At 55.8% G+C, this 18,788-nt stretch overlaps 1 protein-coding gene across 1 annotated transcript; it reads right to left on the bottom strand.

The window, feature by feature from the left end:
* Nucleotides 1–6,011: 6,011 nt before the first annotated feature.
* Nucleotides 6,012–18,359, bottom strand: SEC61A1 (SEC61 translocon subunit alpha 1). The gene is made up of 12 exons (XM_004581347.2): nucleotides 18,177–18,359; nucleotides 17,925–17,992; nucleotides 15,514–15,579; nucleotides 15,349–15,427; nucleotides 14,285–14,416; nucleotides 12,993–13,102; nucleotides 12,643–12,796; nucleotides 10,947–11,107; nucleotides 10,148–10,345; nucleotides 9,422–9,613; nucleotides 9,046–9,122; nucleotides 6,012–7,906 (listed from the first exon to the last, which is right to left on the bottom strand). Exons 1-12 carry the CDS (start codon nucleotides 18,181–18,183, stop codon nucleotides 7,720–7,722), a joined length of 1,431 nt encoding a protein of 476 aa, XP_004581404.1. The 5' UTR covers nucleotides 18,184–18,359; the 3' UTR covers nucleotides 6,012–7,719.
* Between the last annotated feature and the right edge of the window lie 429 nt (nucleotides 18,360–18,788).

Below are 18,788 nucleotides of genomic sequence, written 5' to 3'. Positions count from 1 at the left end.
ATTGCGCTGGGCTCAGTGATGTCCCTGCGTTAATGCAAACCAGGCTCGACGTCCTTGGCTGACATTGTTCCCGTAGGCACATCTAGGCGACAGCAGGCCTGTACCTCACTGGAGCTCCAGGACTCTCCCTTGGACTGACCCCCAAGGGCGTTCTCAGCATAGTGGATGGCAGAGGGCCCTTCCCAAGGTCAGGGTCAAGTATTCAGGCCTGGCCTACCCTGGCCTGCTCTGAGATTGTGCCCGTGTCTGGTTCCCAACTTAAGCCATATGAGAAAAAACTGAGTCATGATACCCAAGATGTATTGGGGACCAAGCTAATGCTTTGCATGTCATCTTCACAGTGGCCCCTTGAGGTTGAGCCCACTTTCGTAAGTGAGGAAGATGAAGGACTGGTCATGTGCTGCCCAGCTTGTGAGAGAGGGAGCCAGTAAGCCTGGCTGCCATGCTAGGCCGCCTTCAGGATGTAGAGCTGCCGCTGGGTGGTAGCTGCTTTTTTTTTTTCTGATTTTTTTTGTAAGAATTATTTATTTTTATTGCAAAGATATACAGAGAGGAGGAGAGACAGAGAGGAAAATCTTCCGTCCGATGATTCACTCCCCAAGTGACTGAAATGGCCAGAGCTGTGCTGATCCGAAGCCGGGAACTTCCTCCAGGTCTCCCACGTGGGTGCAGGGTCCCAAGGCTTTGGGCCGTCTTTGACTGCTTTCCCAGGCCACAGGCAGGGAGCTGGATGGGAAGTGGAGCTGCCGGGATTAGAACCGGCACCCATATGGGATCCCGGTGCGTTCAAGGCGAGGACTTTAGCTGCTAGGCCACGCCGCCGGGCCCTGGCTGCTGCTCTTGAAGATCTCCATTGCCAGCGGAAGAGGCAGGGAGGCACAGGTGTGAGGAAGCTGACCTGCTTTAGGTCGCCGCCCCAGCTCTCAGGCCACCCCTCCCTCCCCAAGCCACAGTCCCCACTTCCTGTGTCAGTGCATCCCATCTTGTTTATCTCTGCTCCAGAGTGAGGGAGGTAGTTCTGGATAGGTAGGAAGGTTGGGTTATTTTAATTTTCCTTTTTTTTTTCCCCGCCCCCTGAGCAGGGCCTGGTGATTATTACATTAATCTTCTAGGCGAAGTTTTTACGACCGATCCCTTGCCGACTATGAGAAGTTTCTCCATCCATTACCGAGAGGGAAACAGACCCTGGTGGGGAGGGAAATATTTGTTACATCTTATCAGGCTGACACACAATCTAACAACAATTACAGCAGCCCCATTTTTTGCACTATTTCAGCTGCAGCTTGAAAAATCGTTGTAATATTAAAGTGAGGCGGGGTGGGGGTGGTCATGAGAGGCAGTTGAATATTCCAGGCTCTCGGGAGTGCCCCTCAGCCGGGGCGAGCCAGTGGGCGCCTCCAGAGAAGGCGTCTTTGCTCATCAATCTGTCTCCTGTGCTAATGGCCCAGAGATGCGGGAGGTGGGAAGGGCTCATGAAAGACGGGTCCCTCGGCCTGCCTGGAAAATTCCTTTCCCAGCTTCATTTGCCCTGTGCAGAGAGCTCCCCGTCCCCACACACCTCTGAGGGGTCACCCTCACCCGCTACCCCACCCTAGTGGCTCTGTAGGCCATGTTGTTGCAGGGTTACCAGACCATGTTCTCATGCCAAAGTGACCCCTGGTCAGCAGGCCTCTCAACCTTTTCTCTAAGAGGGTCCACCACCCACGGGTTGAGAATTGACCCCCAGCTGTCACCCCAGGGCCAGCTGGACTGAAAGCCCTATTCTCAACAGGTAGGAGAGGAGTGCAGGTTCCAGGGGCATGGCACTGGTGTGTGTGTGTGTGTGTGTGTGTGTGTGTGTGTAGGAGAGGAGTGCAGGTTCCAGGGGCGTGGCACTGGTGTGTGTGTGTGTGTAGGAGAGGAGTGGAGGTTCCAGGGGCATGGCACTGGGTGTGTGTGTGTGTGAGTGTGAGTGTAGGAGAGGAGTGGAGGTTCCAGGGGCGTGGCACTGTGTGTGTGTGTGTGTGTGTGTGTGTGTGTGTGTGTGTAGGAGAGGAGTGGAGGTTCCAGGGGCATGGCGCTGGGTGTGAGTGTGTGGTATTTGTGTATACTTGTGGTATTGATTTCCCTTGCCCCTACTCTGTTCAGAGCCCTGTTTCTTTATAGGTAAGCTGGGGTGTCCCCCCAGACTGCTGCAAGGACCTGGTGAGGTGCTGTGTAACTTCCCCTGGATGCTGAGGGTCCTGTCCCCTTGGGGAGGAATACACACATGGGCCTGACTTCCAGAACTCCTGTCCTCCCCCTTGCTGGGTGCCTGAGACCCAAGGCCCAGCAGGTTGGCGTAGCAGGAGAGGAGCAAAAGCAGCCCCTTGTCCCAGCCAGCACTGCTCTTGTCAGGCTGGGCCAGCACTCTTGGTCACTGGGAGGCAGGTGTCCTGAAAAGCAAAGTCGTGTCCAGTCTGTCCATGTGTGTTCACTCCTCCAGTGTGAGGCCACTCCCGTTCACATTTGTGCTGGGACAGCAGGGCTGGGGTGGGGGCCAGCAGGTGACTGGGAGGTTCAGGGTGCTGGAGAGCAGCAAGCTGTGGACCGGCTGCAGTGGGCAGCTGTCGCCCCCGCTGGCCCCGTCGCCCCTCCTCGTCACTCAGCGGCAGGCGCAGTGATTAATGGCCAGGCCAAGCCGCCGGTGCAACCATCAGCGCGTGTCTTGGCGGCGATGGATGCGGCTGTCAGGCCGGCCCGGCCCGCGCTGACCCCCGGCCCCGGCCCGGCGCGATCAATGGGCGGCGCGAGGCGGGCGGCGGCTGGGCCGGCGCGATAAGATGGGCCGATGAGCGCCCGCCGATTGCCCGCTCCGTCACCCGCCGTCACCGTCACCGTCACGCCGCCCGCGAGCAGATCGGCGCCGTCAGCGCAGCGTGATTAATGGGGACGCCGCAGCTGCGGGGAGGGCACGGGCTCCTGTGCCACGCACTTGGACGCACAGCGCATAGCACCCTGTGCCCTCAAAACGGGGACACCTCAGCGGAGGGGGGAACTGGCAGGAGAACCTGGGGCGGACGCAGGCGTTGGAGACAGGCTGGTGCACACGTCAGGGAATCTTCTGGCCCACTCGCAGGCCGGCGGGCGGCCTGGTGGGTACGGCAGATTGTGCGCCCCAACCCGTCTGGCCCAAGCTCTCGCCACCCTTTGCAGACTTCTCTCCTGTGCTACAGTTCTCTGAAAACTCCGCACTTGCCCTGTCCAGGCCCCTTTAGAGACCTCAGCAGAGGTCCCACCAGCGAAGGCCTAAGTCCCAAGTCCCTCCGCCAGCTGTCCAGTCCGCGGGAACGCAGCCTTCAAGCTGCCTGCTCCTGCGCTAGCCCATCCTAAATGGCCCTCTGCGTTTTGCCCTGGGTTGGGTCACGCAGGGCCCTGAGGGTTCTCCTCCTACTCTGTTGGCCCTCGCTCGTGCTCCACCAGGCGAGAGGAGTCAGCTGGATCCTGTCAGCAACTCATCCCAAGTCCGACCCCGGAGCCCGACTTCCCCCAACATCTCCAAAAATGGTCCAAACCTCAGGGGAGGGTGGGAGGAGCCCGTCTTGGAGAGAGCAGCTTACAGTCCGACTGGGAGGAGCCTGTGCTAGGTACTGAGGGAGGGGGCGGAACCTAGAGGGCTTCCCTGAGGAGGCGGCAGGAGCACTGGGAGACCTGCCACCTTGGGCAAGGAACTGGTGGAGGACCAAGGCTGGGCTGGGAGTCTGGCGAGCGAGCGCAAGTGACCAAGGGAATGTGGCGAGGTATGAGTAGGGATGGGGAGCTGGGGAGCGAGGCACACAGCCCTGCCCTCTTGGCCCTGCCCGGGCGGAGTGTGGCCACGAGGTCAGTCCTTTATCCCCTAGTCAGTGACACCCAGCACCGGCAGTCTGCTTCGCTGTCAGAGGCAGAAGCTGGCTGGGCAGGTAGCCCCGGGTGTGTGTGTCCCAACGTGCTAGGTGGGGGAGCAGCAGCCGGCCAAGGGCTTTCCCTAAGAAATTACTTCCATGTGACTACTTGAGGGTTTTACGTCTAGAAAATACAATTTGAAAAGTTTATTTGGGGTGCACAGATATTTTGAAATTCATGCATTTTTTTTTTCTTCACAGTACATGTTTTCCATGCATTTTCTTTAGTCTTCATCTGCAGGAGTTCTTTCTGGAGCAAAACATCTTAATGCCATGAGCTGTTTGAAGTCCCCTTGAATAAATTTAATTCCCATTTAATTAACTTTGAACAAAGTTCAAAACTGAGCAAGTCCCAAAGGGGGTCCAGCGAAGATGCTCCCTCCGCAACCATCCCTGTGTCCGTTAGCTGTCTGCCTCAGACGAGTGGATCTTACTGGGGATGACCTGTGCCTGTCTGTGCCAGGACACAGCAGCTCACAACTTCCTCCATCTGTCTCCCCCATCCAGTCGTGGGAGTGAGTGAGTGGCAGACACGGTGTATGCTTTATCCTGGAATACTCAAGCATACTGCTCAATATTGAGTACAATGTTTGAGTTTTTTTGGTGTTTTTGAAGGTTAGATCTACAGACGGCGAAATACTCAGCTCCTTCCTTTGAATTCTGAAAGGGAATCCCTGACCTGGGGTGTTCTGGGCACGCCAGAGGCCTGTGCCAAGCAAGCACCGTCACAACGCACTCTGCTCGGACTCCGCAGGAATGGGGTCTTAGGCTGTGCCCGGACTCTGTGTCTGGTCTCTTGCGCTGGGAATGCTTTGAAGTTCATGGACTCTGTGGCATGCATCAGTAGTTCAAGCCTGATGTACAACAAGTTACTTATCCATTCACCTGTCGTGTGCATTCTTGTGCGAGCCTGTGGTGTTTTTCTCTTGGGGTAGTGCCCGAGTGGGATTGCTGAGGACACAGTAGGAGTATCTTTAGTCTTACAAAAAATTATTCAGTTTTTTTTTAAATTCTCTTCCCACCTGTTAAAAATACTTGTCATTTTGTGTGGGTGTGGGTGTGTGTGTACCAGCCACTGGTCTAGTCTCCTAGTGACAAAAAAACCCTGCCTCAGCCATCACCTGCCTCTCGGGGTGTACATTCACTGCAGTGCAAAGGGGAACCAGGACTAGAACCCCGTTACGGGATACTGGTGTCCCAACCTGTGTCCTAGCCACTGTGCCAGCTCCGCCCCGCCCCCTTTTCAACACCAACAGGTAAATACCCAGTTCTGTCTCATGCTTTTTCTGTTTTTAAACCCTTCATGGAGATTCCCCACCCCTAGGAGACTCTCCTAGGCTTCACAAAATTATCAACTTACACGGTAGGTATCAGGCATCCTAATTCTGTGTGAAGCATCAGACCGAATGACTTCTTGGGTTTTCTGGGTCCATGGGCTGGACACTCTCCACCCACATGTCTAGATCCTTCCCAGAGGAAGTGGTGGTTCACCCGCCCCCTTCTGATGGGCATCTGGTTGGTTCTAGCCTCAGTGAGCTGGGCTGTGAAGGATGAACTGAAGTGTCCAGCAGAGGGGGCACAGGAGTGTGGGGTGACAGATCCTGCTGAACCCCTTCTGCTGGGAGGAGGCAGCTTCTGTTCACTTTCCCATGGGTTCCATGATGCTTGCTGAGTGCCAAGTGGGTGACATCCCAGAAAAGCTTGGGGTGGGGGTTGGTGTGAGGTGGACACTGCTACAGTTAGGAGTGTTGCCAGATCAGGTCGGGGCAGTGAACCAGCTCTGGAAGCCCTGCTTCTACCTGAGCTATGCGTCTTGTGTGTCAGGGTTGGGGCTCCTCCTGCCAAGGGGCCAGGGAGCTGACCAGGAGGCCACAGGGTGCCCACAGGACAGCAGCAAGTGCTCTGCACCAGCCCTCGGGCTTCTGCATGCCTCAGGTCATCACAGATGTGAGCCCGAGGTCCTACTACACCAGGAGGGACAAAAGTCTGAGGAGGCTTCCCCTGGCCGAGGGGAGCCCCACCTGAGATGTCCCCCATATGAGCCAGGACATGTCTAAAGGAGCTCCTTGGGAACACAGTCTAATTCAGAAACAAGATCATGATCAAGCAGTTTGTAAAAAGTTGGCTTTATTTGTCATTTATTCACCGTATCTCAGTTATGCCATTTTGGCATCCACAGTGACAGTCCCGTGCAAGCACGGCTTAGCCCCCACCCACCCACCCACCCACCAACCATCACGCACGGGCCGCAAGCCCAGGTTGCACAGGGCCCAGCTGGATGGCTAGGATGGCGGCAGCTCCTGTTGGGGCCTGGCAGTCCACAACCTGTGGGCAGGGGCAGGGCCCTGGACAGGGAGGGCACCAGGTCTTACAAGCTCCCTTTGGCTCAGGACTGGGTCTAGACAAGGCCACATGTGGTATGGTGTTGAGTCCTGGGCTGTGTGGGTCAAGGGACTGGGGCTGCTCCTGTGGTGCTGCCAATTTGCTGGGCAACTCTAGCCCAGTCTGTGTGGTGGGCACTGCTAATGAGGTGCTGTGAGAAACCCCTCCCTGACTCAGGCAGGTAGGGTTAGCCACCTCTGCTGACCTGGGAGAGGGCTGTGTGCTGCTGGTGCGGCAGCTCCCTGCGTGGCTGCATACCTGCCGGGCGCCCTCTGTAGCATGGGGGTATCCTCCAGGGGAATACCCTTGGTCCCACTGATGGCTAAAGATCCATTCAAAGCCTAGTTCCCTGGCTGCCAGAAGGGGCTCCACGATGGCCTCAGGGAGGGCTGCGACCCCTGGACTGAGGTCGCTTGCCATCGGTACATTAGCCTTAGTCTGGGAAGCTCCAGGGTGCCAAGAAAAGCCCAGGTGCTCCAGCCCTGGTCTTGCCAGCCGGGGAGCAGAGGGCAGCTGTGGCACCTCCCATCTTGCTGGTGTTTGGTCCCAAGCACAGTAAGCCAAGACAATGAAGACAGGAGGGGCTCTGCAGCATGCTGGCCATGACTGCTCCCCCTTTAGGGCAGAGTGAGTACCCGTGAGTGTAGTCCAGGAACAACTGGCAGAAGCTGGGCAGACGCTCTTCAGTAAAAGGGCCCTCCACACCGACACCTGTCCTGCTTGGCCATGTCCACCTAGTAGCTGCCAAACCCTGGCCTTTCTCCAGCAGAGGGGACAGGAGTGGACCACAGCCTGCTCCCAGCCTCAAGGCCCAACCTGCAGCACACACGGGAAAATTAACAGGCAGCCCCGAATGGCTTCTGGGAGTCGTAGGCCTCTTTTGGAAGAAGCTCTGTGCTTTAAAAATAATGGGTAGAAGGGACAACAATGGTGTCTCACAGAGAAACAGTCTTGAGCCATGCAGTTGGCCTGACTGTGAGGGAGACCCCTGCGGCGAGGTGCTCCACCTGCACAACCCCGGCCCCCCACACTCCTGCCCAAATGACAGCCGCCACTGCAGGCTTTGTGCTTCCATCCAGGACAAGCAGCTCCGTCAGTGGGGGGTCGGCCGAGACCACTGCAGCTGCGCCCGGCTCGGAGGAGATGCCAAGGCTAAATAAGTGTTATTTGGATGCTTGGGGACGACTGTGTGCAACCAACCTACTTGTATGGGTCCTTCGGCCAGTGCCAGGATAAAAAGCAAATTTTCAAAGTGAAGAATGTCTAGCACTTTACAAAGTGGAATGAAGGAATATGAAATTTAAAAAACAAACAAATAAACAAACATTAAATGAAGTCCAAATGAAGCCACAGCAGTGCTCTCTCATGGGGGACGCCCCGGTTTCTGGGCTATTCCAGAGCTCCCGGCCTCCCTGGGTCCCTGGGGAGACATGGCTCAGAAGAGAAGGGCCCCCATGCTGCCGACCTCACTCTGCTCCTTGACGAAGATCTCGAAGTACTGGTAGATGATGGTCACCGCGAGCAGGATTCCCGTACCGGAACCGATGGCGCCCAGGAAGTCAGCCAGGACTGAGAGCGCGCCGATGCACAGCCCACCAAAGGCTGCAGCCGTGGGGATGTACCTGGCAAGTGGCAGATGGTGAGCTCTGGGCTCCCTGCATCCCCCTGGTTGGGGCTGCGTGGCCAGCAGGTTCATCAGTGATGCAGCAGCCTAAGTCAGAGACCACCTCACTACCTCTTCATAACCTCGTCTGCTGTGTGGCCTGTGAGGTGGACACGCTGGCCCCACTTGGCTCAGCCAAGGGGAGATGATGTGGAAACAAGATGGTAAGGCACCTCACTGCAACTTGTCCTCTGTTACTTTTAGTTGAAATGATACTCTGGATACAATGGGATAAACTGAGTATTATATATGTTAGTTCCACTAATTCCTTTTTTATTTTAGTGTGCCCACTACATATTTTTAAAACTTATGAGACTCTATATTGTCATTTGTAATGAACAGTGCCAAAAATCTAGAGGCTTACTACCGAGAGAGTGGATGCTCTCTAAGAGGGGCTGCTGTCCCTGCTAGGGATGGCAAATGTGCAAGTCTGGCTTTTCTTGTAGTGTTTCCCTTCAGCAAAGGGGCCGGAAAGGTACGGCCCATAGGAAAAACTGTTCAACACGTGCCTGTGCCAGCACCTTAGCAGGACACAGCCATGCTCACGTGCGTACTGAATGGGATTCACTGCTTGCAAGTGACGATGGATAAGCCGGGAGAGAGGCGGAGGCTGGAAAGGCCAGCTGCCACCCTCCGGACCCAGGGAGCCACTCTACTGCCTGTGACGATAGGCAGTCCACGAGTGCTAGGAGGCATGCCAAGGCTACCTGGACTCAGCCGCCATCACCTCGTGGCCCTGTCCTGGGCCCAACCATGCCCGTACCTGCCTTGTGTGGCTGCCATCCCCGGCAGCAGCATGCCATCTCTCTGTTCCCTTCAGCAGCCCACAGGTATGAGCCGAGGTGAAGGCCCACCGCAACCTGCACCCCCACCCCCCGAATGCCCCTGGCCACAGGCTGTCCTCTCCCCACTTTGAGGGAAAAGTCCCGGGCCTTTCCTTTTCAATCTGCAATATCTGGTACATGGCCATTTCCTGACTATTTCCCTGCACAGGGACCTTTACTGTCTTGTAAGCCAAGAATGAGACTTGGTGAACCAGCAAATCCCAAGGCCCAGCCTTGTGGAGATTAGCACAGAGCACACAGGGCCAGCACTCACCGATTGAGCTCGTGGACCATGGAGGTCTCGCGGTGGCCTCGCATCACCATCTGCTGCTCCTTTAGCTGCTTTGCAACCTGCGGGCACCATGCGGAGGAGGCTGAGCGGGGACGTGACACTAACCAGGGCTGAGTTTCTTTTCCAGCCCTAACAATGTTGACAGAGAGGCTCTCGGGACAGCTATAAGGATGTCACACTACAGTGTAAAGCTGGTACACTGCTGGCCTCCGTCTGCTGACCCTTCACACTGCCCAGATCTCCCATGTGGGAGCAGAGCCAGTCTGTGCGTCATCAACCACCACCTGCAGGGAGGTAACACGTCAGGACCCCTCGGCCAGCGACAGGCTCGTCGCTAGACGCCTGTGGTTATACTCACGTCCTTGGCAGAAGAACCCGAGACCTCGATCCAGGTTTTGGAGAAGAAGGCACAGGAGCCAAGCATGAACACGATGTACACGACCGCGTGGACGGGGTCCTCCAGCACGGAGCCAAAGGACTCCGGAGGGGACAGGTAGTAGCAAAGGCCACCCACTGGGTAAGCACGGGCCGGGCCCCCCGAGGAGATGTCCTAAACACAAGAAATAAAGAGCCCGTGAGGGCTGCTGCCTCCTTTAAACACAGGCTTGCACTCCCTGACCGTGAGCGGGACAGAGGGGGACAGAGGGGGACAGATTTTCCTGTCCACTGTGAGCTCCCAAGGGGAGGGCTGGGCCAGCGGCAGCCGGAAGCTGGGAACTCAACCTGGGGTTCCCAGGTGAACAGAAGAGACTCAATTACTCAAACTGCCCCCTGTTGCCTTCTAGGAGCATCAGTAGGAGTGGGGTGGGAAGCAGAGGCCCATCCTAAGTGACCCTGCACCCCACATGGACCCTGTGATGACTGGCTCACTGAGCCTCGGGAGCAGCACATGTTGCTCCAAAGAAACAACACAACTTTACCCCAGTACCCAAAGTGCACGTCCTTCCTGAATGCAAACTTTAATGTGCTGCATTTGTAAAAGGCACGGTTGGGAGATTCCCTGGATAACATACTGCTCGTGAGCCATACACATTGATGCCCACCCCTGCTGAAGATGATTTTTGGTTACAAGAGTTGTACTCACAGACCAGGTGCCCAGCAGGCTGACCAGCAAGTTGCCGCTGAAGCGAGCGGACAGCATCTGGGAGATGACGTACAGGTTGGACACCAGAGCCGACTGCAGGATGATGGGGATGTTGGAGGTGTAGAAGAGCTTGATGGGGTAAGTGTTGTACTGGCCCCGGTAACGGGCGGACTTGATCGGCAGGTCCACTCGGAAGCCCTGAGGAGAACACCAGGCCCCATCACTGCTTTGTTCAGAGACAGGCTGGGGTGGTTAGGCTGGCCAGGAGGGAGGCAGTCCTGGGGGTCAGTTCTGAGAGCCCCTGAGTGCTCCCACCGCTCTGAACCCACACCACCACTGCTATATGGGAACACACACAGGAGGGCCCCAGGAAGGCTGGCTGGAGCCCAACACAGCAAAGTGAGTCTATTTTTATCAGACACCAAATGACCACAGTACAGCCACACCCGTGTGGGGCCACAGAGAAGGGTGAAAGGACACGCACCCAAAGCCCACGGGTGCTTCTGCAAGCTCACACCACTCAGTGGCCGCGGGACTAAGACCCTGAACGGAGCAGCCCAGTGTCCTACGAATGGACTCTGTGGGGCACGGTGTCCTGGTCCTCACTTACAGAGGGGCTCGGCAGCCCGAGGACCACAGCACCAGTGCTCAGTGCTGGCCTGCAGTGCCGGCCATGCCCAGACGGGCTCTTGACTCAGGCTCAGCAAAAGGAACAAGTGGATCATTTGGTCAAGTAAGAGCATGTGATGGATACAAACACCTCACAAACGCCAGTTGCCCATGGCCAGCTGGAACGCACCTGGAAGTAGATGACCACCGCAAAGACAAAGATGGTAGCGATGAGGTTCATGAGGTTGGGCAGGTTCTGGCGGTAGAAGGCCTCTCGGAGCGCACGCACTTTGTCCGTGCGTGTGGCCAGCAGGTGGAACAGGGCGATGATGGCACCTTCAAATTCCATTCCTGGGGAGGCAGGGGACAACTGCGGTGAAGGAACCCAGCTGCTGTCCCACCGGGGGTGAGGTGTGCCGTGTGTCCTAACAGGTGACACCTGGAAGCACCTGCTGTCCCTTCCTGACCTACTCGGATGGCACGAGGCTGGCCTCGGGAGCCCAGGCAGCCCAGGGAAAGGAGTAGGGGACCTGTGCGGGGCCCCTCCGCATCACCTCTGCCGTCCCCTGGCTCAGTCAGCTCTGGCTACACCTACTGATCCTGAACACAGCAGTGCACGTCCACCTGGGGCCTCTGCTCTGCCAGGCACGCCCTCACCTCCTGCAGGACTTTCCTCAGCTGCCAATGACACCTTCCCTGGCCACCCAAGCTACCACAGCAGCAACCCTCTCCAGCAGTTCATCTTCTGGCACCGTTTTCCTATTATCCAGGCTCCCCATAACAGCACCTGACATCCTAACGTGTGTTTTATTTACTCTGTATTGCCAGTGTCTATAGCAGCACCCAGCACCTGATATGTCCGTGAGAGATATTTTTTGAAACGAAGGTAGTTAATGGTGGTACCAGGTACCATAGCTGTTTCAAATTTTATCATCTAATTTTTAAGCTGTTTCTCAAATTCCTACCCGCTCTCTGAGGCATTTCCTGCCTCGGCTTTCACCTCTGCTTTGTGCTCCGTAAGGCACAGCAGCCTTCACTTGTCCAGGAACCCACTTTGGGTCTCAGTAAACACAAGGCACTGTCTCTGGAAGCCAGGACTAATTCCAGTATTCAGATCCGGGGAAACATTCAAATGCATGAGCATTTCTCATGGGCCTGTTCTGAGTAACCTATTCAGCAACAAAAATAGCCTCCTGTGTTCAAGCCAATCTTGGTCTCAGGCTTCCCTTCTGTCACAAATCTTAACCATAAATATCTCCTGCCACCAGATATCCACGGTTCTCTTTGGCGGACATAACAGAACATACCAGTACCTGATCTGTAGTCACTGTTAGGCATAATGTAATTTGCAAAATCCAGCATTATAAATTCCATCTTGGCGACCAATGTTCCAAGGGAAGGAATATACCCAAAGTCAAAGCCACGCGCAACTAACAGGAGCAGCTGGTTTTGAACCCAGGGGGCAAACCCAAGTTCAAGTTACGATTTCAAAAGAGCTGAGTGCTCTGGGTTAGCAATTTTTTCTTGAAACTCAATTTTCTGAGAGTCAAATGCATGAGGATGCTTAATGTCAACACAACAAAAAATCAGGAATTATTTAAATGTCTACCAGATGACTGGCTCCCATAAACTTGGCCTTATCCTGGCAACGAACTTCATGCTCAAACAGATCACAGCATTACACATTCTAGCATGCCACATGTCCATGACATACTCCTGCATGAAAAATGCAAGTTAGCCATCTTCATGTGTCAAACAACAACAAAAGAAAAGAATAAATAACCTGCAGGTGCACAGAGAAAGACTCCAGTGGCACAGCTCCAGAGCACAGTATTCTGTGGGCTGGGGCACCGGACGGCCGTCGCTGGGGAGCCGAGGGCCCTTACCTCGGCCGGTGTTGACGGTCGTGGGGCTGAACGCCTTCCATACGATGGTCTCACAGATGTTGGTGGCAATGAAGAGGGAGATTCCCGAGCCGAGGCCATATCCTTTCTGCAGCAGTTCGTCCAAAAGCAGGACGATTAAGCCAGCAACAAAGAGCTGCGAGATTGAAAACCAACAGAGAAGAAACCTTGAGATGGTCTCACTGCCCACAGTGACACGGTCTTCTCCTCCTTTCATCGGCAGGTTCTCTGACACATGAGCCAAAGACGGAGTCAGAGCTTGCCCTCCGCCAGCTTCCCCCTCTGCTGGGTTCAGGAGGGCAAACTAGGGCCCCCAGTGCAAGGGGAGTTACCTGGATGGTGATCAGCAGGCAGATTCCAGCACCCATTTCAGAAGGGTCCCCATACATCCCTGTCATCACATACACGATGGACTGGCCGATGGTGATGATCATGCCAAACACTAGGAAACAGAGAGCTGTGTTCTCAAGGTGGGGCAAGCCACACTGCCAGAAGAAACGGTCATGGCACACCTACCGCGCCAGGCGGGAGGCCAAAGGTGAAGGCAGTGCCACCTCCAATGGGTGTGGCTGGGGACACAGCACTATGACAAATGCTTTCCACCAAAACACTCCTGGTCTTGAGCCTCATCTTTCCTTCTAGAACCGGGGGGGGGGGGGGGGGGTAAGAGTTGCAATATAGCAAACTTCGTTGTTAGGAAAGTTGAACGAAGGACAATCACTTCAAGACAGCTGCAGAGACAGAGCTGTGGTCACCACAGGCAGTGTGAGGTCACGTGCCTTGGGCCATATTCCACTGCCCGCACCTTCCTGGCCATATCAGCAGGGAGCTGGAATCAGAAGCGGAGCAGCCAGGACTCTAATGAGCACCCATATGGGATGCCGGCACCATGCCTATGTAGACTTCACCTATGATACCACAGTGTCAGCGCAAATACACAAATCCAAAAACACCTATCCTGACAAAGAGACAACAGCTGTCTTGTGCTTTTGAAAAATGTTGTGTGTACATTTAAAATCTTGATTTGCATCTAAAACTGGCAAGTTTAAATGAGATGAATTTCTCACTCAATTATTTATACTAACTTAAGAAATCCAGCTAAGGCGCTGAGGGAGAAGTGTGAATGTCATTTCCTAATGAATATAGCTCAGTTACCTCACTGTTAACAGGAACACTGGTTATTTTATTAACAAGCAGAGACACTGAGACCTAAGAGCTCTCTGCTCCTGCGATCACAGAGCCAGGAGGCAGCAGGGTGCGCGAGGGGACCACTCCTCTCCTCCCCTAAACCCTTCTAAAGCCCGAAGGCGGAAACCACCTGCCTGCTGGCTGCCCTGGGAGGCAGGGACTGAGCTCGGTTCTCACGGCCCTGAAGGGGGGAATGTTCAAGCCCTGCTCCTTCCACTTCATCGCATGGCTTTGGGACACCAGGGAACCTCTGCCCTGCCCACCCCCTAGGCAATGCCTGGCATGTCTACTCCCCCAGAAGTGGTACACAACAGGGTGCAACTGCAAAGCTGGCAGGCGAGGTGATCATGGCACCTGGGACAAAAGTGATGTCACCAACTCCGCAGCACATGCAAGTTCTGGATTACAGGCATCAGCGCAACAGTCACACTCTTACACTTTTGGGCTCCGTTGAAGAGAGCTCTGTCTTTCGGCGTGTCCCCGACTTCAATGATCTTGGCGCCAGCCAAGAGCTGCATGATGAGGCCCGAGGTGACGATGGGAGAGATGCCCAGCTCCATGAGTGTGCCTGGGGAGGGGCAGGGAGGCACAGTTGATGTAGTTTGGAAAAGTACACAGCATTTGAGGGGGAAGTAGAATTTGACAGGGGGCCCCTTAGACAATTCCATGGGTTTGTCTACTAGCAGCATTGATTTCTAGAATAACTGGTCTGATGTGATTCACTCTGTCCAGCCTGCCAGGTGGCATCTCGCGCTGCCTGGGAAGTCACATGGCACCCAGCAGGCGGCTGTGTTTAAATTCCCCATAAACAGGTTCACTCTGGTTTTACAGAGATAAGAAAGAAGTGTCCCTTCTCCAGTTAATAGAATATCTGGATAACATTCAAATATTTCCAGAGTCAGGAAAGGGGACCTGCACAATTGTATCTAGTTGTGAATACACCTCTACTTTTCACCACATTCAAATGAGCTGTATTTCCACCTGATTTGGAATTTAATTTGAACTATATTATAAAAAAGCATTAATCAAACACAGTATCTACACACTCATTCAGAATCCCCCCACCGCCTACAGGTACCTGGTTAGAGCATACAAATACTGTTACATATTTTTTGAGCTACAAGCAACCTATAGGTATAAAAAGAATGCAGCTGAAAAAACAAATTACAGAGTCTAAAGAATGTTATCAATAAAATGCCACCATTTTCAGGTATGTATACAATATTGTTTCCATCCGGCTCCTTTATTCTCTGCGATGTAAGCTTATCTTGTCATTACGGATTTGTACTGCATCCAAACAGTGGCAAATACTGCCAATGCCTGAATTCAGCATGCAATCGGGCTAGTTAGCGTGGCAAACGAACACTCCACACATTTCCCAAGCCATGGATTTTCAAATACTCTGTGCTCTTTAGGAAAGCCAAACCTTGTAAGTAAACTAAGTGAGACCAGTCAAGCCCATAGTGTAGTGAGAGAAGGCAGGGAAGGACGGAGCCTTACCTCTGTTCGAGGCCAGAATCACTCGCATCCAGTAGAAGGGGTCGGCAGAGTCGGAAGACATGATGCCAAACAGGGGGATCTGTGGGCCACGAGAAAGAGCTTGGCACAAACGCTCCGAGCCCAGCCCAACACCATGCCAACTGCGCCCTGTACAGCCCTGCTTACCTGGCAGCACACCAAGAAGATGAAGAGGGTGATGGCTGTCCATAGCACCTTCTCCTTGAACTGGATCTGAGCAGAAGAGAATGGATCAGAGCCCCTGGGTGAGCTTTGGAGCGAGTCAGAGCACACGGACTGACATCAGATCCTTTCCTCTGTTCACCAGAGACGAACCTGGAGCCAGAACGAGGCACCACACACCACAGCTACTCGGCAAAGCTCCACAGGGCCCCTGGCCAGCGAGCTTCGCCCGCACCACCCAGCGCTGGCATCGTTTTACAGAAAGAAAGAACCCTAGAACACCTGAGGGACCTGTCTCCAATCCCACGGCTGGAGTGGGCGGAGTGAGAAGCCGTGCTTTTCACCTGGCAGGTGACCTGACAGTCCCTGACCCCCAGCAAGCTCTCCTCACAGATGGTCATATCTTCTGGGCCATGTCCACCACAGAGCTGACGCTCATAAGGCAGGCCTTGTGGCACAGTGGATCAAGTTGTGACTTGAGATGCCAGCACCCCCATTCTCAGAGGGCTTGGTTAGAATTTCCAACCCGGCCTTCTGCTCACTCTCACCGCGGGCATGCACACCGTGGGAGGCAGAGGAGTGCGGAGCCCTTGGGATCCTGCCTCCTTCCCTGCTCTGCTCCTGGCTCCGGCCTGGCCTGTCCTGCCTGCTGTGGGAGTCTGGGGAGGCATCGGCATGGAGGTCTGTCCCTGTGGCTAATAAGCAGGTGAGCACCCCTGCCCACGAGGTTCCTCCCTACGCAGCCGAGTGGGAGTGCTCCACCTTCGCTTCCAGAGTGGACCGTCCTGCCCAGGAGTGCTCCACCTTCGCTTCCAGAGTGGACCGTCCTGCCCAGGAGTGCTCCACCTTCGCTTCCGGAGTGGACCGTCCTGCCCAGGGCCGCCTGCACTGCGCAGCGGCTTCAGAGACACCAACAAACACCAGTGCCAGGCACGCTTGGCATTTCGAGAGGGAAGCAGCTTCTGAGCGCCTGGCAGTCTTACGTGAGCAACGCTGTCTATGGAAACCCTTTTTCCCTCGAGGGGAAGAGAAACCCACAGGAGTTCTGTGGCAGCGTCCTGTCCCACTCCCCACGGAGTGAGTCATGACACGTCACTCGCACAAAGGTTGGGGGGCCCTGGGGAACCCCAGGAGTCCACTCTTCCCGCTGAGAATCCTTCCCTTTCCCACCTACCCCCCACCGTACCAGAGGAGTGAGAAGTTGGCCAAGAAGCTAACAGCTTCACACTAACCCAATCCGACAACAAGCTGTGCTGAAAAACCCTGTGCCGTCAAGTTGGCCAGACATGACAACCAAGTTCAACACCAAAACTTCAAAATCTCTCTGCTCGCGTCGCTCCTGCCCTCTGCACCAGGCCCCCTCCCCCCCCGCCAACCTGGACAGCCTCTGTCCCCACTCTAAGCTTTCCCTTCCTCCCACAACTGTCCCCTCCCACCCTTTCAAGGCTCCCCAGCCCCCTCTGGCCTCTTGAACTCGCGCTAACACCTCCCATCCAACACAACAGCCCAGCCTTGTCCCCCTTGGAGACCCAGGGCTGCATGGCCATTTCCCCTCCCTGCAGTTCCTTTCTGCTCCCTCCAAGGAGCTGTCCTTCTTGGCCTCCATCAGATGTTACCTGTTCCAGAATGAACCCCTTCCTGAGCCGCGGCTGCTCTTCCCTTATTCCACCTGCCACTTAAAATACAAGGCCAAAGCCACACAGTTATAAGAGGCTGTGTCCAGGGTGGGACCTGGGATAGCCTGGCTACAAAGCTAATACCATCTCCACTATGCTGCAGTTGGGAAGTAGGGCCCATCCACAAAAGATAGTGCCAAGAGCCCACTCACATTGATGTCAATTACACATAACCATCTGTGAGTGCGCTAACAGCAGCCTGAAGACAAGATAGAGACAAAAAAATATACATACTACTCATGCCCTAACACAGGAACCTAGGGCAAGCTGTCTCCATCACCGTGTGACAGCTGTGCGACACCTCTGATCAGGATGCAACGTGGCTCGACACCGACTCCCTTCCAGGCACCTGCTGGCAACAGCGGGACCCTTCACAGAACACCTTACTCTCGGGATGGCGACCACCTCCACAGCAGGCACCCACTCCTGCCCTACAGAACAGCAGCTGGAGGTCCAGAGGGCATCCCTGCCAGCAGGGGGGAAAAGCCACGGGCTCCCTGCTTCTGCTGGAGGTCCGTGAGGCCCTTCTCTGGGACAGGGCCACCCGAGCATCTGTCCACCCGACAGCTCCCAGACAGCCGGCCCACCGGACCCACCATCACCTCCTCTCCAGGGGGAAGTGAGAGAGGAGTTCACACACGGGGCGCGTCGAAGCCATCTTTAATGGTATCGTGAACTTGCAGCGCCCCGACGGCGCCCAGGGACAAGGGAAGAACCTACCTTCCGCTCCGGCTTCTGGATTTCCGGCAGGATGACACAAAAGGGCTTGATGACTTCCAGAAATTTGACTTTGGATGGGAGAAAACAAGAGAAGCGAGGCGTCAGGACACCAAGAGAACCGACCGCTCTCCCAAAGTCTCCCTCCCCAGGACAAGCGCGGAGGAGCCGGGGTCCCGGGAGGGCCTGGCCGAGGCGGTCCCGCGGCGCCACGAGGTCAGGGTGGGTCGGGGACATCCGACGCGGACCACTCACTCGCCATGGCGGCGGCTGCTCCGGCTCGGCGTCCCGCCTGGGCTCCGCTGCGTTCCCAATGAGGCGGCGCTGCCCGCGCGGCCCAGCCTGGCCTCGGCCGAGAGACACGTCAGTGCTAGTCCGCACGGCGAGCGGCGACGGCGCGGCGCGGGGCGGGGTGGGGGCGGGCCGCTTCCGCTTCCGCTTCCTGCCACGCTCGCCCGCCCGCTGGTCGGTCCTCCGATCAGCCCGCCGCGCCGCGCTCCTCACCGCGAGGCACGCCGGGGTCGGCAGTGTGCGGCTGCGCAGACCCGGCCGCTGTAGGCGCGCCGGTTAAGGTCACGTCGTCGTGCCTCTGTGGAGGAATGGAATGTGGAGACGTGGGGACTAGAGCGAGGTGGCGTGTGTGTGTGTGTGTGTGTGTGTGTGTCCGTGGCGGAGGCTCCGGGGCTTTCTCGTCTTCCGCGGCGCTGAGCCTGCGCCGACCTGGGCACCTGTGTTGAGGTGGGCATTATTTGCCTGACGGGCGTGTGTGAAGTCATTTTGCCAAACCGAGACAGGTGCCAGGGCCCTTGCCGTGTGAAGACGGATGAGCTGGGTTTAAGGCAGCTCGGGAAGCCAGGTGGCCCCGGG

Source organism: Ochotona princeps, chromosome 21 (assembly GCF_030435755.1).
Source record: "Ochotona princeps isolate mOchPri1 chromosome 21, mOchPri1.hap1, whole genome shotgun sequence".
Taxonomy (NCBI): domain Eukaryota; kingdom Metazoa; phylum Chordata; class Mammalia; order Lagomorpha; family Ochotonidae; genus Ochotona; species Ochotona princeps.
This window is presented reverse-complemented; position numbering and strand designations above follow the sequence as displayed.

Coding starts and splice junctions, on each gene's coding strand:
- SEC61A1 (XM_004581347.2), bottom strand. Junction 10,346..10,946: donor CGGTGGTCATCTACTTCCAG/GTGCGTTCCAGC, acceptor TGTTCTCCTCAG/GGCTTCCGAGTGGACCTGCC. Junction 7,907..9,045: donor ATGGTCCACGAGCTCAATCG/GTGAGTGCTGGC, acceptor GCCACTTGCCAG/GTACATCCCCACGGCTGCAG.